Source organism: Haliotis cracherodii, unplaced genomic scaffold (genome assembly GCF_022045235.1).
Source record: "Haliotis cracherodii isolate W230 unplaced genomic scaffold, xgHalCrac1.p SCAF_8, whole genome shotgun sequence".
NCBI lineage: Eukaryota > Metazoa > Mollusca > Gastropoda > Lepetellida > Haliotidae > Haliotis > Haliotis cracherodii.
The window spans coordinates 48084635-48106884 of NW_027266341.1; the positions used below are offsets into that span (position 1 = coordinate 48084635).

Consider the following 22250-nt stretch of genomic DNA (forward strand, 5'->3'; position numbering starts at 1 on the left):
CATTATCGATATGGAAACATGAAAAATTAAATCGCTCGCTAAAGATTTGACCTCGCACCTACCATGGCCTACCGGATGCTGTAGCAGACGGCTAAAATACAAGAAACAGGTGCGTGTTGTGTATTTAATCCAAGTCCCTTTTTGTCTCCACATACCAGTTTCATTGTCATTGTGGGCGATGTGTGAAATACATTATAGACATTAAAATGACAAACGCTAGACTGTCTCGAGATTTCGACCGAGACTAACAGGCTGACAGCAACTAAGCTACTAAACAGGATCATGTATACTAAGTCGTAACTAATAATAATAACAAACATTCCTTCGCTCACGTCTGCGAATTTGTTTGTTATTATTATTAATTACGTGGTCCTGTGGTATGACGTGACACTAAATCATGATCGTATGACCTGATGACATTGATCTTATCCTGCTGACTCTTTTACTGGTCACCTTATTCTTCTCTTCTTACACAACTGTTATTTGTTGTGAAATGGTTTTTTAACAGTATTTCACCTTACAAGATATGCATGGTAAGATTTACATAAAAAAGTACTGTTTTAAAGTAGGCCTATATGCATGTATTCGTTTGTTTTTGTTTTCAGATGACGGAAAAGATCACACTGAAGACATACTGACATAAATAGTAATGGGATATGTTGGTGAACACATTCCCTCTCCTGTTGTTTTAATAATTGATATAAACTCAGTGAATCATCAAAAATGGCATTTCTTGTGCTGCAAACCTCTTCCGCATGTCGCTTTTATAGCAGAGCAGGCCCTTTCATCACACAACAGAGTCAAAGAAAAATCTTCTCTTTAAAGTTTCAAGGGCAAGTAAAATCAGGCAATAATACTTCATCATTATTCAGATTAAATCAGAGACTAATGGATCACAAAATAAGACCTATGAAACCAAGAATTGATTGGTATTTTCCCAGATCTTTTCTTGTTCTGCTAACCACTGGTGGCAGTTCCTTATGTATTAGCCTGAAGTATGCATTCCAGTGGAAATATTGTAATGCAGTGTGTGAGGAAATGAAAATGGTAAATCAACCATTTGAACAAAGCAGGAAACAACAGTTCATACTGTGGACATGGATATCTGGACTGTACTCAATCTTCAGAATAGTCATTCGGGCGTGCAGATTATTCATCACATTTACCCCTCTACTGCTTATGTATCCATTCACATTGATCAGCAAGACACTTAGAAGTCTGTGGTGGCAAATGTTGCTTATAGCTGTCGAGTTTTCTGGACCAGCCTTTGTTAAACTTGGACAATGGGCGAGTACACGAAGAGATTTATTCTCCAAAGAATTCTGTGATCGATTTTCAAAACTTCATCACCATGCCAAAACACATTCCTGGAAACACACTGCTATTTCCCTGGAAAGAGCTTATGGACCAAATTGGAGAACTATGATACTCTTTGACAACAAGGCTCAACCAATAGGATCAGGATGTGTTGCACAGGTATGCAAAGTTTTACACGATATGGAAGAAGTTTTCATGATATCTTGTGTTTCATAGATAACCATAGATAACTGTCACAGGCACATAGATATTCAACATGTTAAATACACAGGGTTTTACTTGACTCAGAAGTGTGCGTCCAGTATGCACAGGAAAACTATATTGCATCCGGAGGGACACACAGTAATATTCTTTGTACCAAATTCTTATGTATATTGACATATATTTCTTGTTAAGAATTTTGCACAATGAAAATATATGTCCTTTAATTAAAGTAATAATCAAATCTTACAGTATAGTACACTACACCATTTCACTATTTTATAGCACCCACATATTTTGTGTAAGCACACTTTAAATTAATTATTGGGGGTCTTGAATGTCAACGTCAAACCCTGAATACATATGTAATCAAATACACATTCAAAGTACAAGCTCTTCCTCTTATGTGCTTCATTACACCATTACTATCTCCTTGGTCCCATGGCCAGTATATTACCATGGAGCTGTGGTTAGGCATGTGATATATTGTTTAAGGACAAAAATTATCTAGAATTCTGTTGTTACACTACAAGTCACTAATGTTTGCATTTCTTTCTGACTATGCACCCATTTCTTCTGACTTTTATATGTTTGAATTAAGATAAAACTTCAGTGTATGAATGACCAGATTGTTTTATACATGTATCTAAATACATTTTGCCATGGACGGGCAAACTATTCCCAACAGGACATTTTGTACCCAACTTTTGAGACCTAGAGCGTGTACCCGGGTAGGTTGGGTAACAGCGAGGTGGGTACCAGGGTAGTAAATTTGGACTCATCCCAGCTCTAAAAAGTACAATTCTGCATTACAAAAAAATACTTCTATAAATACATATATCACTCTTTTAAACTGATGAGAGTGAGAACCGGGTAAATAAAATTGAAAAGTAAAGTATTTAACTTTGATTGAGAAGCAATTATCTACTTTCTATCAATATTGACTTGGTCATAGATGGCCATCATAAAATGGATCCCTGTCATTTTGCCAACCAATACCCCCATTCCACTAGGCGGCGATCCACGGTGATCTACGCGATCTGAAGGAGCGCCATAGATCGCCATATAATGAGGCGATATAGGGGTACTTGTGATCCGATTGCGATCAGATAGCGATCCAATAGCGATCTATGTGATCCGATAGCGACTTGATGGCGCTTGATCCCCACCCAACCACCCTAAAATGTGGTGATCTTGCACGATCAGTTCCCGCTCCATTCGCTATCCGATGTGATCAGGATGCGCTCCAATGGCGCTCTATTGGCGATCCGATAGCGATCATTGTGATCTATGGCACTCTTCTCTGATCCGATAGCGATAGAGTGCAATCTATGAAGATCCGTTAGAGCTCAAGTAGCGCTCTAGGCGATCCGATTGTGACCTGATCGCCACAAAGGGGCCCGATCCTATAAAAACCTATGGGGTTCCACCGCGCTCTTCGGTTCTGTGCTTGGCAGCAGACGGGTATCACCATGAACCATAGAGATGCTGCCATATTACAAGTGATTTACAATCTCGTGAACCATGCCATCATGAACAAGCAGATTGCTATTCTGGCCCAGCAGCCTCGAAGAAGAAGGAGAAGGAAGGCTTTTTCGGGTGAGACCCACAGAGCGGCGCTCCAAATCGTGAACCAAACAGTGAAGCACAATCAGAGCGCCATCGGAGCGCAATCGGAGCGCCAATGCACCTCCGAGGAGCGCCATCAGATCGCCATGGACCGCCGAAGATCGGTAGGCCAGCTTTTGTGGCGATCGGAGCTCCGATTGCAACCTTGGCGATCAAGTAGCGCTCCGATGGCGATCTAAGTGATCAATTAGCGATCTGATGGCGCTCTGGGCGGAGCACCACGGATCTTTGTGCAGGGGAGTCAACCGGCGGCGACCTTGGCGATCATGGAGATCAGTTAGTGATCTGTTAGCGATCCTTTTGGCGATCTTGACGCTCTATATGGCATTCCCTCTATGGCACTCTCATGGAGCGCCGTGGATCGCTGCCTAGTGGAATGGGGGTATAACAGTGTATAACGATTATGACTGACAATTATTGATCGGAAGAGAGTACTTAAAACATGTAATATTACTTATACTGGCCATGGGACCAAGGAGATAGTAATGGTGTAATGAAGCACATAAGAGGAAGAGCTTGTACTTTGAATGTGTATTTGATTACATATGTATTCAGGGTTTGACGTTGACATTCAACAGAGTACCCGTGTTACCTGTCCCAGCCCTAGTACTTTACTGTTGAAATACTTATTGCAGCCAGTACCTTTAATTGAATTTAAGGTATACAAAGCCTATGTACGAGGAGACACCCTGGGTGCACTTGACCTGGAGAAAATACAAGAGGACATTCGTGAACAGGATGTGGCTGATGACATTCTGTCGGAACAAAGGACTTTTGCAGTTGGTAAAATACCCATCAGAAATATTTTATTTAGAAATAATTGATGCACCAAGTTAAATGTTTGCATGTTCGTACCAATAATGTTTTTGTACATATCTTACTTGTCTGAGCCACTGTTAAGAAAGTATTTGAAAATGTGGCAAATCCTGATATTTTGATCATGTTTATGAGCAATGATAAGGTCAGGCAGAGTTTTCTGTGTCAATATGCCATGATGCACGGAGGCAATGTTAATATTTAAAAAATGGTCAGGTTTGATTTGAGGTTAATTTTAAAAAATTGAAAATAAAAGTTATTAAAAAAAATAATTGTAGTAGTTTCTTTATGCAAAATTACAGACAGTTCTATTTTTATAACAAGAAAACAAATAAATTTTACCTAAGGAGAAAAAAGTAAATATCCAGGATAAATATATCCTAAACCAGTTCCATTTGAGCACTGTTTGTGCATCCGAATACTGTTACTATATTGATTTTGTTCATGTTGGAATTCAGTAAGAAGATACAATGTGTGAAGCCCATTTCTTGTTTTTCCCCGCCATGATATTGCTGGAATATTGCAAAAAGCGGCGTAAAACTATACTCACACACTCACTCACTCACTCACTCACTCACTCAGTAAGAAGAGCAGAATAATGACAGTTTATTCCAAAAATTATCTTTGGAGGAACAAATATGAGATTGATGTACCTGTAAACATGTGGTAAAGGGATTCGGGGACAATAACGTAACATCACCTTGAACTATACATGGTGAGGACATTTCTAGTATTTCCAGTGTCTTTGTGTTTTTTAAATATGCTTTTTGTTTTTTGCTTTTTCCTTTGCAGGTGTTGAGATTGAACGTTTGAATCAAACTTTTAGGAAACAGTTAAAGAAGAATGTATCAGGTATGAGTAGCTCCATTGTAGGTTTATAGTCAGTATAGTAGTCATGAATGATGTGACAGATATGATTCACGTGAATGTTTGGTTAGACGATGTATATGGTGGAAGCAAATCATGAAATAAGGCAAAAAAAATTTTATTTCTCAGTTTATGGATGTGCCGCTCTTACAAAGTCCAAATGTTAAAAAAAAAATAGTACAAACTACCCCTTTTTTTTCATTACCGCCAATCTTTACAAAAGTGTGTAAAAAGTGGAAACAAAAAAAGATTTCGTTTTCTTGTCATGTGTAAAGCAAAGTGAAATCACTCTGATATTTCTCGCTGGGATCCTTCTCTAATACCATCACAATCTCATTAAAATCAGAGCTGAGTTCTCGCTGCCCCTAAACAAAGATCTGAGGACATCCCATTACGTGTCACATCAGAACGACTTTTTGCAAATTTTGACCGACCACTGAAATGACAAACAAGTCGCCAATTAGAAAGCATCTTTCTCGAACTTTACGGCACTCGTTTCAACCTTACAACTTCCATTTCAGACTACACTTGAAAAATATGTTGACAAAGTTCTCGATTATAATTTTGAAAACTGAACAAACGAACATTCCAGAATGTCTAATATATGGTTGAGATTGTATGGCAGTGCTTCCCATGTACTGTGCAATGCCTCCTCAGTTCAAGTGTTTATCCCATGGAAGCGAGAGATAGACAATAATTTTGACGGAATCAGTTGTACAGGCTGTAACTGTCATTCAGAATACCCTGTGTTAACTTTTTCGAGGTTGTATGGTTAGACATCATATTACGACCGTCACTTTCATGATCTGGTAAGTAACGCTTTGATTGGTCGTATGAAAGGTCGTTCTGACGTGACCCATAATCAGATGTTCTCATATCTTTGTTTAGCGATAGCAAGAACTAAGATCTAATTTTAATGAGATTGATATCATCAAAGCATGTCAACACAAAGCGCAGTGGTGATCGGTTTAATTGTCGCCAATGCTGCCCAAGCACTTTTCATTATGACTAAAGGTAGGGTCGGCATCATCTTCCCGAGGCAGTGGTGTTCACTGACTACAGAAGTCCAGTTTCCAACCTTGTCGTATGTCCCTCCTACTGACCAATCAGATTCCATCTCTCACATCACATGCATTTGCTTCAGACAAAATGGCGGCAGCCAGGCAAGATAATCTGCTTGATAATCAAGATCTATATTGTAATAAAATTGGCCTTGCCTCTCGAAAGTGCCTCAAATCATTTGGGCACCTTGATTAAAAGCATGAAAAGATTTGGAAAATATCTGTCGATGCCCAGTTGACGGTTCACATGCTTTGCAAATCCTGCAGTTGATGTAAATCTACACGTTGAAATCCATGTTGTTTACGAACCTTATGTCTAATTTGTTGCACTATTTTGATTGGACTATGCATAGACATGCAAGTGATCTTATTTTGATTACAAGTCTGTCCTCGGGTACAGGAACATGCTAAATTACTTTCAGATGAACGTCTAGAGTTGTACATAGAGCCAGGAATGATGGCTGCTGACTTCAATAATGAGTGTCTACTTCCTGTTGCAATAAAGGTAAATGACCATTGATGATTCCTCCTAATGATAAAATTATTGTAAAAAATATTTAACAGTTCAGATTAAGCTCTAAACTTAGGATTCATAAATTCTTGAATTATTAAGAATCAGCTGTAAATAACACTGTACATTTACCATGAAAACAAACCATTTTCATAGACAGCTCTGCAAACGAGTTTTTTTGATTTTGCTATAAAATGTATATCTTAAACAAAAATTAGAATAATTGGAAATGAGATTTATTGGTCACCTGAACTTTCAGTTTTAATTCTGTATTCTACTCCAAGGAGTAGACTTCTAAACCGAGTTGGACTACCCTGTGAACCCAGACTCTGACTTTGATACAGCTGACTAAGGTGTATAAGGTGGTTACAGTGTCACCTAGGTGATTGTGTATCATCAGAACTTTCCAAAATCAATATAGATCAGCTCTTTGCAGCCAATCAGCATCAAGACATCTAAATTCTAAGCATTCAGATCAGCATATCTGATTTCTGTATCTCGAAAATGAGCTTAACCAACCTTTCCCGAGTGTACAGAATGAAGACATTATATTTCCGTACATATTTCATACATCCTGTCGTATCTGAGCTCCTTGACATATACATCCAAAAAAGTATTACTAGAAAAGAAATATTTATGTCAGCGTGGGTATTCTTGTGTCAGTATAGACATTTCCTAATCTAGGTAAAGATATGAAGCCAAATTATTTTAGAAAGCTGACATCTGATTGGCTCAAGAACCCACACATCCTATTTATGTGTTCAGATTAACTGGCTTGTCAAAGGTCGCTGATGGTTCACCTGACAGAACTTCTAGGAGATTGTCCTCAGATCTTAATGCACAGAGATACCACATCAGAGTAAAAGATCTGATTTCAATTAAAGTGACCTCTTTTCTGTCCCTTGCTCATGCTGTCATCCACTGGTCAGCATGACTGAGACTTAATCATTTACAGTCGCCATCTTGTAAGCGGATCATGATTGACTGCAGCTTGGTACAACATTCACTCTGTGGAAAGTCTTTGATGTGAAGTTGTCGATTATTTGTGGCTAAGGTGCTGCAATTTGCTGTGCAGAGTTACATCCCAAGGGCACACCAGACACCAATAACTGTAGGTTTGAATCCAATTATGTTTCACGGTTTGTCAGCAGCATACTCGTGCTTGTGGGTTTCAAGTGTAAACATCAGAGACCTGCATCACTTTGGGCTTTCCTCCCACATTAAGCTGACAGACTATGACATACTGGAATACCGTTACAAGTGGCCTTAAACCCAACTCACTCACTCACTGACTTTGTGCAGGTGTTACACCCTGATGTCCATGCTGTATATTCGCGTGACCTGACACTGATGAAGGTTATGGCAAGCTGCATGGAGTTTGTGTTTCCTAGTCTGCGCTGGATCAGCCTGACAGAGTGTGTTGCGGAGTTTGCACAGTCCATGAAAAAACAGGTGATTCTCAGGTGTTTATTCATTCAAGCATAGTATTCAATGTTGTTTGATTTTAATTGTTTGTGATTGATTATGTATATGTAAACAACCAGTCACACATTTTCGTTTAAGAAAAAATATTTTAATAATCAATTTAAAATTATAATGATCAATCATGTCTTGTCAATAGCCTGAGTCAAGCAAAATTTCTTGTGGTCAAGTCAGATCAGCTGATACTAGTCCATAAACAAAGACTAAAGTATTCCCAAAATACAAATATGGCCTAGCAGTCACAAATAATTTTAGCGCAGACTGTTTTATACGAATATAATTACATATAAACACCCAGTCACAGCCACTCATCGTTTTTCATTTCAGGAAATGTGTGATGCCCATATCTGGTGTCCCCTGCCATGATATTGCTGGAATATTGCTAAAAGCGGCATAAAAACTTAGGCATAAATAGAATGAATGAGCAAAGAACAATCTATATTATTCCTATCACGAGAGTAAAATTGCCATCGTCTGTCGCCAGATGAACATGCACCATGAGGCCCGCTGTCTGGACAGATTCGCCCAGGACTTCCTCCAGCAGGAAAACATCCGAGTTCCCTGCCCGCTCTGGCCCCTGGTCAGAAAGAACATTTTGGTGGAAACATTTGAGGTAAAGGGAGTTTTGTTCATGTAACCTGCTTGAAGAGTTGCTGGACATTTAGAAATGTTTGTCTTTTATAGGATACAAGGCACATATGTCAGCAACTTATGTTAACGTTCATGTTCATGCACTGGGTAAGTAAGAATGTGTTTGCCCAAGTGCTCCACAGTTGTGGTTGAATGTTATAACTGGGTTCCCCCACATGGGTACAATGAATGAAGCCCATTTCTGGTATCCCCAAGCGTGATATTGCTGGAATCTTCCTGAAAATGGTGTAAACCCATACTGACTAAAACTGGGTTCCTAAACAAGAAATATCTCTACTTGTGTGCATATTTGAAACTGATCATAGCAAAGTTCCAGAGATCTAATCAGCTCTAATCCATTTGCTGTTTTCTGTATGCACCCTAGCCTTAGGTTAGACAGCTTCATTCCTTGATGTTTCTGTATTGATAAATCTCTATTTTTGCTAAGTCACTTCTTTTCCTCATGAAAAATGGAACTGCGTCTGTGGTCTAATGGTAGAGCATCCGGGGTTCGATCCCTGGCAGCGTCATGCCAAAAGACATTAAAATATGGTACTTGTTGTTACCCTGCCTGGCGCTCGGCATTAAGGGGCTAAAACAAAGACTGTTTAGCTCGGAGCCAGTATACTGTGTTCCGAGTAGGGTATTCATGTTAAACTGCGGCATGGTATCTCAGATGGCTAGCACTGTGAGATCAGCATAAGTCTAGTACAAGTAGCCACCCACACCAGCATGCACGTCGCTATATATGTGCAATAATCTTGGACATGACATTAAACCCCATTTCACCTTGCCTCATGAAGAATAGGAATTCTGGGTGAGAATTAGTCTCCAGGAGCCGATGTTTGTAGTGAGAGGCGACCTAATGGATCAGGTGGTCATGCTTAGTGACATGGGTGATGGCGTGTCAATGTACCTGACCAATGTGGGATGGTGCTTATTTCCAGGACTTGTTTGGCTGGCCCTCATTCAGTTATCTACAGGCTGCCATTATATAGATGGAATTTTGTTCAGTGCAGCATTAGACGATAAAGCAATAAACAAACAAGATCTTGTTTAAATGTATTTTGAGGAAGCCACATGCTTGGCTGTGGAAGAGTGTGTCATACCTAAAAATGTACTTTTTGTTACCCTGCCTGGCACTCAGCATTAAAGGGATAAAACAACAACTCGTCGGCTCAGAGTCGGTATACTGTATCTGAGTGGGGTAATCTTGTTAAACTGGGACATTGTATCTAAGTGGGCTAGCACTATAAAACTGTAATTAGTTAGGACTAGTACAAGCAACCACAAACACACACACACACACACACACACACACATCTGTACATGCATATTGCTATAGAAGTGTCTTGATCACTACCTCGCCATGTCATCTCACCTCCCCTGTAGAGTAGTTAAAAGTGGTTAAAAGTTACATTTGCCTTGCCAAAGGCCAGGTTCAATTCCTCACAGGGGTACAGTGTGTGAAGCCCAATCAAGCATCTGTGTAAAACTGCATTAACTCTTGATGTGTTATGTGTTCCGGCTGTAAGGAGGGTGAGCCGATCTCGGACTTCCTCAGTGAAGGTGACACCCAGGTGGAAGGGCTGAGGAGGAGGCTGGCGCAGCTGGGAGTGGATGCTCTTCTACAGATGGTACGACCGGTGAAGATCTGAGTTAGAATAGGTCTTCCGCAACCCATGCTTGCCTTAAGAGGTGAATATGCTTGTCGCAAGAGGAGATCGGGTGGTCAGACTCGCTGACTTGGTTTATGCATGTCATCATATCCCAATTGCGTAGATCGATGCTCATGATTGTCTGGTCCTGTCTGGACAGACCACTTTTATATAGCTGAAATAATGCTGATTGCAGAATTAAACAACTAAATAATTTATGAATAGCTTCTTCATGTCTGGAGGGAAGATTATTCCAGACACAAGGTCTTTTTGTTGTATCACAACTTGTGTTATTTCTATAGGCATATTCTTGTTACCCCTTTCTTGTGTCTTATAATGTTTAAATGTTGCAAATATTTCAGAAAAATTCAGGTGAGGTTCAGCCTTGTGGCTGTATTTATGAAATAATATTTACTCACCCAAGTAATGATAACATGTATGGTCAAATTAAAATACAAATACCTTTTACATGAAGCACACTCATTTGGGTGTGCTGATTGATTTTGATTTGAGTGAGTGATTGAAAAAGTTCATTTTTGCTCAGGTTGGTACGAGGGGCATTCAATAAGTTTTGCAACTTCAATATAAGACCAAGTCACAGAATATCTTTTGCACTTTTATTTTTCAATATACTAATTGGTGTTTCAGGTGTTTGTTAACAACTTTGTCCATGGAGATTTACACCCAGGCAATATACTGGTGCAGAATGCAGGAGATTTCAAACAGGTAGTGAAGCCTTGCAAGCATTTCTATTTCTTGTGAAGCATATTGTTTTCTGCTGACAATTTGTATAAGATCCCCTGACTTAAAATTTGGAATGACTATTTATCCAGATGAGTTAATGTTTCTTTACCTCAGCCTATACAGAACAAGAAACTATCTGATTTATAGCGTGTCTGCCACAATACTAATTTATGCATACATTACTGTTTAATTTAATATACTGTAAATTTGTCACTCAACTAAAAATTAACATTTTGAACACAGTTTAATTTCTTTTACATTGTTTTATGATCTAAATGTCCAATAATTATAATTATATCTAATTAATTGAAGATATTCCCACGATGTGTTGAGGTGAATTGGCTTATATTTCTATGTTTTCTGGCTAACTTCATTTATCACCATGAAGATCGGGGTTAGAATTGGTCTTCAGCAACCTATGCTTGTCGTAGGAGGCGACTACAGGATTGAGTGGTCAGGCTCGCTGACTTGGTTGATGGATGTCATCATATCCCAATTGCGTAGATCGATGCTCATGATGTCAGTCACTGGATTGTCTGGTTCAGTCTTGATTATTTACAAACCGCCGTCATGTGGATGACACTGTCGTGACTTGTGTGACACTGGTGTGACTTGTGTGACACTGGTGTGACTTGTGTGTGACACTGGTGACTTGTGTGTCTGTAGCAGGGGGACCATCAGCTGGTGGTAGTGAATGTGTGTGACACTACAGTGACTTGTGTGTGACACTGGTGTGACTTGTGTGTTTGTAGGAGGAGGACCATCAGCTGGTGGTGGTGAATGTGTGTGACACTACAGTGACTTGTGTGTGACACTGGTGTGACTTGTGTGTTTGTAGGAGGAGGACCATCAGCTGGTGGTGGTGAATGTGTGTGACACTGGTGTGACTTGTGTGTTTGTAGGAGGAGGACCATCAGCTGGTGGTGGTGAATGTGGGTGACACAGTCGTGACGGGGCTGGTGCAGACAGAGTGCCCGGTGAAGCTGGTGTTCCTTGACTGTGGCATCACCGCCTCCCTCAGCAAAGATGACAGACTCAAGTTCAGGGAGGTCTTCACGGCAGTGGTGAAAGGGGAGGTAACTCGACTTCATTACCATAGTTGTGTGGGTTGCTTGAGTAGCATTAAAGTGTTGGATGAAGCATAGGCGGATCCACCACCCCCTATTTTTGAAAACTGAATGTACGTTGTTGTTGGCAGTATAATTGACTGAGAGATGATTTAATTTTTTGGATCCCTCCTTTTGAAAATGCTGGATCTGCCCTTGTAAAGCATCATGCTGAATCGCTTGGTTTGATGCCCATATTAGTGCATTGTTGGAAGCATATTCTTGGCCAATATATTCCTGTAATATTGCTTAAGTGGAGCACAAACACACCCACTCACATGGTAATTCTATTATTCATTCACAATGTGTATTGAAGACAATAATCAAGAAGAATGATATTATGACAGGATATAAATATGTCTTCAGCAACACATACTTGAGTAAAAGGCAACTATGCTTGTCGTAAGAGGCGAATATGCTTGTCGTAAGCGGCAACTAACGGGATCAGCTGGTCAGGTCGGACGACTTGGTTGATGCATGTCATTGATCCTAATTGTGTGGACCCATGTTTGCTGTAAAAGGCGACTATGCTTGTCTTAAGAAGTGACCAACGGGATCGGGTGGTCAGGCTTGCTGACTTGGTTGATGCATGTCATCGTATCCCAATTGCGTGGATTGATGCTCATGATATCGATCATTGGAATGTCTGGTCCAGACTCGATTATTTACAGACTGCCGTCATATAGCTGGCATATTGCTGTGTGTGGCGTTAAACAACAAACAAACAAACAACAGTTTATCTATAATCTGTCATCTGTATTTGATAAGATGGTTACAAAAGATTCACCCTTGAAGATCTGGGTAAGAAGAGGTCTTCAGCAACCCATGCTTGACGTAAAAGGCGACTATGCTTGTCGTACGAGGCCACTAACAGGATCGGGTGGTCAGACTCGGTGACTTGGTTGATGCATGTTATCGTATCCCAGTTGTGTAGATCTACGCTCATGATGTTAATCACTGGATTATCTGGTCTAGACTCGATTATTTACAGACCACCAACATATAGCTGGAATATTGCTGAGTATGTCATAATGCAACAAACAAATGGTAGCCAAGCAGACTAAATGTTACTCTGTTAATTCTCCCACAGAAGAAACTGTTTTGTTTTGCCCCCCCCACCCCACCCCCAATTCCTGAAGTACCCGGCGTGCTAAGGGTAACCCTAGAACACATCTGGCGTCTTACTACTTAGCCCCGTCAGCAGCAATCAGTCCTCCTTATTCTGTATAAACGTTGATAGAAACATATTTTTTCATATATTCTTTGTTATGTCATTGTTTGCATAAATATGAGTTTATGCAATAACGACATCGCCTACCGGCACGTCTAGGCTATCTCCATTTGTTACATCAATAACTGTTCAATCCACAACTACTTTCCTTGTACCATGCTGGTTGTGTACTTAGCCTTTACACAGGTCTCCACTGTGTGCACAGGTACGGCGTAACTACACCGCAATTAATATGACCCATTCAAATATATTGTGCATCTGCGTAACAGTAGTATATACTATATTTTTTACTTATCCTGCATTACTCCTTAATGCATATTACTGCTTGTTCTTGACAGAGAAAAGAGCTGTGTGAACGTCTTTGCTTGAAGAAGTTGCTCCAACTAGCTGAGAGGCCAGCCCATCATGCAGCTCCCACGTGACCGAAGGAAGTGACGTCACAGATCCTCACATTACTCTTGTCACTTGATGAGTGAAGACCTTTTTTTTGCTGTAGCATAAACTGATTCAAACCCACACGTGTTTGCTATTTGAGTGAATGTTTTTTGTCTTTGTGTTGTGCCTACGGTTTGTATTTTGTACATTCTATGCTTGATAAATATGTGCATAATGTTGTTAGACACTTACTGGCGTTTTCTCAAAAGAAAACATAAAGCCAGGTGTCTTGTTGTTCCAAGTAGCCATCTTGAATATTTTACGTGGCCAGCAGTTAATGAACTGGTTTGCGTTCTATATTCTTTTTGCTTTTTTTACACACATGGAGGTAAAGATGAAAGTCCACATCTGAACATGCTGAAGGTATGCCCTCCTCTGGTTCCATCTGATAAAGATGCATTAAGGAGTAATGCAGGATATGTAAAAAAATCTAGTAAAATCCTAGATATTTTTTATATTTATATACTTATCCTGCATTACTGCGTCTAAAGGGACCAACCGATCGCAGATCTACCGCCCCACGATGCCTTCCGATTTTTCGGACTCCAGAGTAATGAGAGGATCCGTGACGTCACTTCCTTTGGTCACTTGGGAGCTGCGTGATGGTTTGGCCTCTCACCTAGTTGGAGCAACTTCTTCAAGCAAAGACCTTCACACAGCTCTTTTCTCATCTTATATTACTTTCTCACCATAGCTTGCCTACATACTTGCCTCCCATCAATACCTTTGGGGACTGATTGCTGATTTGGACCTCAAAACATACTCCCACAGGAGAAACTGTTTTGGGGACACGCACGCACGCACGCACGCGCACACACACACACACACACACTGCTAAGGGTCACATCCAGCGTGTTACTACTTAGCCCCAGGGTCAGCGGTAATCAGTCCTCCTAATTGCCCAATCCTGTATATACGTTAATAAAAACACATATTTTCATTATTCACTGTTAGTCATTGTTTGCATAAAAGGCGACTATGCTTGTCATACGAGGCCACTAACAGGATCCGGTGGTCAGACTCGGTGACTTGGTTGATGCATGTTATCGTATCCCAGTTGTGTAGATCAATGCTCATGATGTCAGTCACTGGATTGTCTGGTCCAGACTTGATTATTTACAGACAGCCATCATATAGCTGAAATATTGCTGAGTGCGGCATCATACAACAAACAAATGGTAGACTAGCAGACTAAATCTTACTGTGTTGATTGTTTTTATAAGAACATGCACAATTATGCATTCTCCCAGCTTCAGTCGTGTTGAACTCCATGACAAGTGTTTCGGCAATTGGTTCAGTAAATGTGCATTATGATTGGCTGTTGGTAGAGAATTAGCTAATAGCAATAATTCTTTGATATTGATAATGTCAATATTTATTTTAGAGTAGCGTCCCTAATTTGAAATACAAAAACCAATTGTATTTTGTATTTTTGCAGCGGGAACTTCAAGTTGTGTTTTTATATTTCACCAATGGAAAAGGCTTGACTGGCTGGTCTGGCTTAATAATACCTTTATACACATGGCAAACATGGTAAAGGATTTCCTTATATGCCTCCATAGTACCCATGGCGGGAATCGAACCCGGGTCTTCGGTCACGCTGAAGATCCGGGTTCGATTCTCAACATGGGTACTATGTGTGAAGCCCATTTCTGGTGTCCCCTGCCGTGTTATTGCTGGAATATTGCTAAAAGCAGTGTAAAACCACACTCACTCACCCTTAATAAAGTGGTTAAGCAGTGTGACTGACACAAAAGAATGCAGAGGAATTTCCTTCTTTTATTTATTTTGACTGAATTATATTATATACCTTTCTTAGAAAAAGTTAATACTCTCATTGCATACCAGTGGGCATCCTTTATGACTTCCTTTAAACCCTATGATGTATCTACATTTGTCTTCTACATGGCAATTACCTGCTGGTTACTGATACAATCCTGGCAAAATGTGTTTCAAAACAAAAACGCCTTGGCTACATGAGGCTCACAGCTAGGGTCAAAACATCATTCTACGAAATGAAATCTAAGTTAATCTTTATCACTAACTTCATTTGTTTTCCTCCAGAGCCCCTGTGGTTAATGATTTAGGAGCAGGATGCATGTGTGAAATACTGAAGCTGAACCCTGCAGTTTGGTCACTCATATCCAAAGTTCACTTTATGACTACAAATTGTTGGAAGTTTCAAAGTTCAGGCAGGACTGATCTTGTTCTCATTGATGACATACTGTAAATGTTGAAATTAACGCAAGCGTGAATTAAATGCGAAAAATGCGAGTGGTCTTTGCTCGCATTATTAAATAAACATCGCATTTATATCAACAATAAGACATTTTGGATAACAAGAATACCAACTTAGACATACACTGAAAACAATGTCATATATAAATATATATATATAAACAATGTCATTCAAACACTAATTACATCTTGTGAATTGTCACTGCCGGGGTCAAGACAAGAGTTCAACTAACTTATGTCATCACTGATCACACTTGCAAGTCCAGACAGACGCCACCCACACAAAACGGAGTCTTTTTTCTTTGCGACTGCATCAAAGGCTGACAAGAGCCAGCGCGCATGTATTGTTTTAGCGGACGTACTCTACTCAGCACTAATAAGTGATGCTATTTGGTGTGTGATTAGATTAATGTAAGGTTGGATTAAGGTGAGGATTCTCCTGTAAATCTGACAGAGGACATGTTCTTTATCTATAAATCCACTGATGCTTGAGAGTGGTGGGGGGTGGGGGTGTCGCATTCATATTGAGTCTCATTTTTGGCTAGGGCTCAGTGGTCGCATTCTTTTGGAGACGCATTAATTTCACGATTTACAGTACTCGCTGTTGCGTGATTGAAATTTCAACATACCAGCTGAAAGTTATGTGTTATTCCAGGGAGAGGTGGTTGCTGACTTGTTCCTCCACAAGACGGCCCATGTAGAGTGCTCTGACCCCCAGGCCTTCAGACAGGACATGGCGGCAGTGGTGATGCAGGCTCGACAGGCCACTCTCAGCTTGGCCCAGGTGAGGAGGCGGAGAAACAAGGCGGGGAGATAACTCTAATGTTCAATGAATGTCAATCTCATTAATATCAGATATTAGTTCTTGCTACTGTTAAGCAAAGATCTGAGGACATCCCAATACAGGTCATGTCAGAACGACCTTTCATCCAACCAATCAGAGTGTCACTTACCAATTCAGGGAAGTTACAGTCGGAATGTGTTTTCTAATCATGCAACCTCGAAAAGATTCAACAAAGTTTATTCCAAATGACAGTCAGTGGGATAATTGATAGTCATTGGGATAGGATAAAAATTTGAACAGAAGAGACGTTGCATAGCCGGTGATAAGTTCTGTTATACATTCATGACCATGAATTAGATATTCCAGAATGTCAGAATCGTGTGGTCAGGTGGGCTGACTTGGTTGATGCATGTCATAGATCCCAATTGCATGGATCGATGTTCATGATGTCAATCCCTGGATTTTCTGCTCAAGACTCAATTACTTACAGACTGCCTAAAACAACAAAGCAGCCTAATACAACAAACAAGCAATTATTATTATTATTATTATTATTATTGTTATTATCTAAGGTTGTGAAAATACTGATTTTTTTATAGTTAAAAAAAAGGAGATAGATATTTTTCTTCAAGCATACTCAAGTATATTAGTAATTAGTTGCTAGTGTGATGAAACTTACTAACTTACAAAGTGATGGAGGGGAGACATATTGCTTTTGGTTCCATTCCCATCGGCATCAGCATTGGCATCAGTATTCCCATCCTACTCCGAGCCGTGACTTGAAAACCACTCGGTATTCCCATCCTATTCCGAGCCATGACTTGAAAACCACTCAGTGTTCCCATCCTATTCCGGGCCGTGACTTGAAAACCACTCAGTGTTCCCATCCTACTCTGAGCCATGACTTGAAAACCACTCAGTGTTCCCATCCTACTCCGAGCCGTGACTTGAAAACCACTCCGTATTCCCATCCTATTCTGAGCCGTGACTTGAAAACCACTCAGTGTTCCCATCCTATTCCGAGCCGTGACTTGAAAACCACTCAGTGTTCCCATCCTATTCCGAGCCGTGACTTGAAAACCACTCAGTGTTCCCATCCTATTCCGAGCCGTGACTTGAAAACCACTCAGTGTTCCCATCCTATTCCGAGCCATGACTTGAAAACCACTCAGTGTTCCCATCCTACTTCGAGCCGTGACTGCACATATGCATTGGTCATCCCCTTAACCGGTGCATTTTGCTATTTTGAAATTGTTCTTGAAATTACATTTCTGTGTTTACATGGAAACAATTTTGAGGCTTTATCTTGAAAACGGTTCAACATATTTTAATGAAAACCTGAGATATGCATTACTCAGCAGTTTCACTGGTGCCTTTTGCAAATTTGAAACTGTTCTAAATTTTGTTTTCTTATGTATCTATGAAAACAATTTCAACTTAGTCTCAAACGAGGGTAGGGTTTGTTTCCGGGCCATAACTTGAAATCCTTTCAATATTTTTCAAGCATTTACAAGCATAAAAGCACATTTACACTAAAAATTAAGGCTAATGTATTATAGAGGTGTGGAAAGGGGGGGGGGAGGAGAGAGAGCATGATGATATATGTTTTTGAGTAAAAACACATTCTAGTGTAGAATTCTAAATGGAACATTTGCCTCTGAGTAATCAGGTCTGGACCAGCCACACCACTCTATCATCATTTGGATTTGGGTCAGCTCATACAGACGGCATGGATCACAAGGGTCCTATTCTGCCCTGAGCTGTCATTCCACAACTAGAGTTTTCAAATGCATGCTCTTGAACCATTGTCGGCTCATTGCTTTCAATATCTAGGGGATCACGGAAATTCCACATATTTAGAAGATGTTGATGTTCCAGATACATGTTGCGGAACTGTTGTCAGAAGTGTTCCGGGTTCTGAGGACACATCGTGTGAAGCTGGAGAGCAACTTTGCCAATGTGATCCTCGCCATAGCTGTGTTGGAGGGACTTGGGAGGTCACTTGATCCGCACTTGGACATCCTGGAGAAGGCCAGACCTGTTCTGATAAATCAGTCGCTGTCTTGAAATGTTATAAACTGTCTTGAGATGTTATACACTGTCTTGAGATGTTATACACTGTCTTGAGATGTTATACACTGTCTTGAGATGTTATACAATGCTTTTAGTGAAAGAGGACCTGGGTCCACTTGCACAAAGCGATCTTAGTGCTACGACTATTGTAAGCCTATGTTAATGTATGGGAGTTACGATCATCTTAGCGCTAAGATCGCTTTGTGCAAGCGGGCCCTGGTATTTCATTGAAAATGTTTGTGTGTGCCCAACACTTGGAGTCTGCTTGTCCTCTTGGTGGCCTGTGTCACTGCATGTCTTCCTTATACAAGGGAACACAGCATAACATAATTGAAATTCTACTGAAAGAGTTTTAATTATTTTGGCAGGATGGTATAATTATTATGATTATGTATTGAGATTGTTACATTTGACATTATTTAGGAGTCTATAGAAGTTTCTAACTATATGAGGTTTGTTTTTCAGAGATTATTGGCTTGCAGTGTGTTGTGTAGATATTGAGTGAGTGAGTGAGTGAGTGAGTGAGTATGGTTAAACACTGCTTTTTGCAATATTCCACCAACATCACGGCGGGGGACACCAGAAATGGGCTTCACACATTTTACCCATGTCAGGAATTGAACCTGGGTCTTCGGCGTGACGAGCGAACGCTTTAACCACTAGGCTACCCGACCGCCCCTGTAGATATTGAGATCATACACATAGAGTGCGAGGTGTAGTACCTTGCATGTTCAGTCTCAGGGTTGACTGTGTATTTTTTTCGGTTCATTGAGGTATGAAACTGATGTGCAAACTGTATGAATCCGCGCCCACGAAGCCAATCAGCAGAGAGTAGGATCAAAACAAAGTTCACAGGACCTGTCAATCATGGCTGTTTCAGATGACATGGTCAGTTACCGCCACAATCAAACATAAGTTCCCTGAGAACAGGAAGACAGAGTTGGAAATGTGCAGGTTAGAAATGAAACCTGAAGACAAATTTGTGGAACCCAGGTGAGCGGGAAAAAACATGCCAGCGAGCCTGCATCTTTACTGTTTCATTCCTTCTAGGCCTTCAGTCTCAATGGATAGTTTGGACAATGCATGCTCATGAATTTCACTAAATGTCCTGTGCATAATGATACACGTGAGCAGAAAAGCAATTTCCCTCGACCGTAATATGGGGATTCCCCGACATTCCTTTAAAAGTAGTCCACCTCGATGGGTGTGGCTTAATTTTTACATTCATTGGGAAAGGAATGCAATGACACGTGACCAATTCAGCTAATCAGAATGCAGGAATTACTATGAACACAAAGGAAATTTAATTATTACAATGATGAATGGGAAAACGTGCTTTGGAGAACAAGTTCCATATCTTTTATCAGGTGTTTAACAGGTTACACAACACTTTTGTGAGAATGCCAAGAAATATAACTACAACATATTTTGATTCAATCTCATTGAAATCAGATATTTTATTCCAATACCAAACCTCTGTATGGAGATCTTATGACACCTGTATAGAAGGTTGCGACAGTTGAACCCTGAGTTAGAATTGACTACCAAATCTAAAACTTGAGCCAATCAGATGTGAGCTTTCTTAAACAGTGTGGCTTCATTTCTTTTATACCACCTTGATTTGGTGATCTCACAGAACACGACTATTCTTTTGATGGTACTCCTTTGTGGGTGTAGATGCTATGGCGCTCAGAAAGAACAGACTGTATATTAAAAATATAAACACTATTATGATGTTGCCTTTATTTTTTACATTCAGAACTGATCATATTAAGTTCATTTACGAGATAGATATTATGGTTCTGTTCTGAGGAACAAAACCTTCCAAATGGCGTGCTTGTTTTCTTGGGGGAACTGGTCAGCAAAGAGCCGGAGTCACAGGAGACTAATCACAATTTTATTTACCAGAACAATTAACAATTTACAATATCTTAGAATATAGCTGAGGGTGCCACAGAGAGTTTGTACAACCCTCTGGGCTGTGGGAGAGAGGTCTGCTTGGTTGGAGCGTCTAAACCCCTTCTGCCTAACATCTTGCTTCTCTATCTATTTAACTGAAATTTAAAACAATAAAAAGGAATATGATTGGTTGATACACAGTGGGGTGTGCCCAATGGTTAATGATTGGCTAGACAAAGGGGAATACTTAATCCTGTTAATCCTGTTGGACTGGCACTAATCTTGTTGACATATTTACTGGGTGCTTGGAAAGAGATTATGGTTTCACATATAGACAAGCTTGTCTGGGTGCTAATCCTCAATGAGTCTACATTGAAATATTTGGTGAATGTTATTCTAATATAGGTGATGACAGATTTACTTAAATACAATAGTTCAAGGCAATCTATAAATGTATGAAAACATATCTTTGGTCCTATTAATTATTATATGTGGGAGATGGGAACTTATTACCTTAGGCTCGTATTTATCTAAAAGCTTTAAATCTATTAATCTATGTAGACATAACTTTTGTCTTATTGAATAGTATGTCTGGGAGATTTGTTCTGGATACCTTTGGCTAGCATCTTTCTAAGAAGCTATAACTGAAACTACTAATATTTTGTATATGCATTTTTCCTTGATTAATATGTACCAAGTACTGCTTTATAATTATATGAAATTTTGTATAAATGTTACACAATGATAACTTATGAAAGCCCTTGCTGTGGGTCTAATTATGATATGAAAACTTAGTATAAATGTTATATCATGATAACTTCCCCAGTTAGATCTAGATTTACTCACTTGTACAGAGAATTTAGAAATATGGGCACTGTTTGGCTGATAAGAAAGGTCTTCCCCGACGTCCTATGGCTGTGTTGTTAGATCTTCACGCAGCAAGGTATTGTAGAATTTATTTATACAAGATTAGTTTGGCTTGTGCTACCTGAAAGCACTGCTTTTATTTTATATATTTTGATATTTATCATTGTTATTGTATGTTTTATCTTTTGAAATACTGATGTCTACATTTTCTATGACAAAGACGTGTATGAAATCAAGCATAATGAATCATAAAGAGTCACAATGATTAAGCTGTGTTATATGTTTCTCGTACCACATATCTTGAACAACACACACAAAATAGTTCACATGTGTACAGTTGACATGTGTCTAACAGTTGTACAGTAAACATCATGTATATCACACATTGACAGTCAACATGTCTCTCACACTTGTACTGTAAACATGTCTCTCACACTTGTACAGTTAACATGTCTCTCACACTTGTGCAGTTAACATGTCTCTCACACTTGTACAGTAAACATGTCTCTCACACTTGTACAGTTAACATGTCTCTCACACTTGTACAGTAAACATGTTTCTCACACTTGTACAGTAAACATGTCTCACACTTGTACAGTTAACATGTCTCTCACACTTGTACAGTAAACATGTCTCTCACACTTGTACAGTAAACATGTCTCTCACACTTGTACAGTAAACATGTCTCTCACACTTGTACA

General features: G+C 39.8%; 1 protein-coding gene across 1 annotated transcript; it reads left to right on the plus strand.

Moving 5' to 3' along the window:
- The first annotated feature begins 67 nt into the window (after positions 1–67).
- On the plus strand, positions 68–18881 carry LOC139450411 (uncharacterized aarF domain-containing protein kinase 2-like). The gene is made up of 12 exons (XM_071232103.1): positions 68–109; positions 606–1476; positions 3807–3930; positions 4756–4815; positions 6314–6396; positions 7705–7854; positions 8369–8497; positions 10050–10151; positions 10821–10898; positions 11819–11992; positions 16582–16710; positions 18589–18881. The coding sequence occupies exons 2-12, from the start codon at positions 724–726 to the stop codon at positions 18775–18777; spliced, it is 1971 nt and encodes a 656-aa protein (XP_071088204.1). The 5' UTR covers positions 68–109; positions 606–723; the 3' UTR covers positions 18778–18881.
- The last annotated feature ends 3369 nt before the right edge of the window (positions 18882–22250 follow it).

What these genes read in the sequence shown, in the direction of transcription:
- LOC139450411 (XM_071232103.1), top strand. Translation starts at nt 724, where the DNA reads ATGGCATTTCTTGTGCTGCAAACCTCTTCCGCATGTCGCTTTTATAGC. An exon ending in TTTTGGTGGAAACATTTGAG is followed by an intron (nt 8,498 to 10,049) that starts GTAAAGGGAGTT and finishes TCCGGCTGTAAG; the next exon opens with GAGGGTGAGCCGATCTCGGA. An exon ending in CCACTCTCAGCTTGGCCCAG is followed by an intron (nt 16,711 to 18,588) that starts GTGAGGAGGCGG and finishes TTGATGTTCCAG; the next exon opens with ATACATGTTGCGGAACTGTT.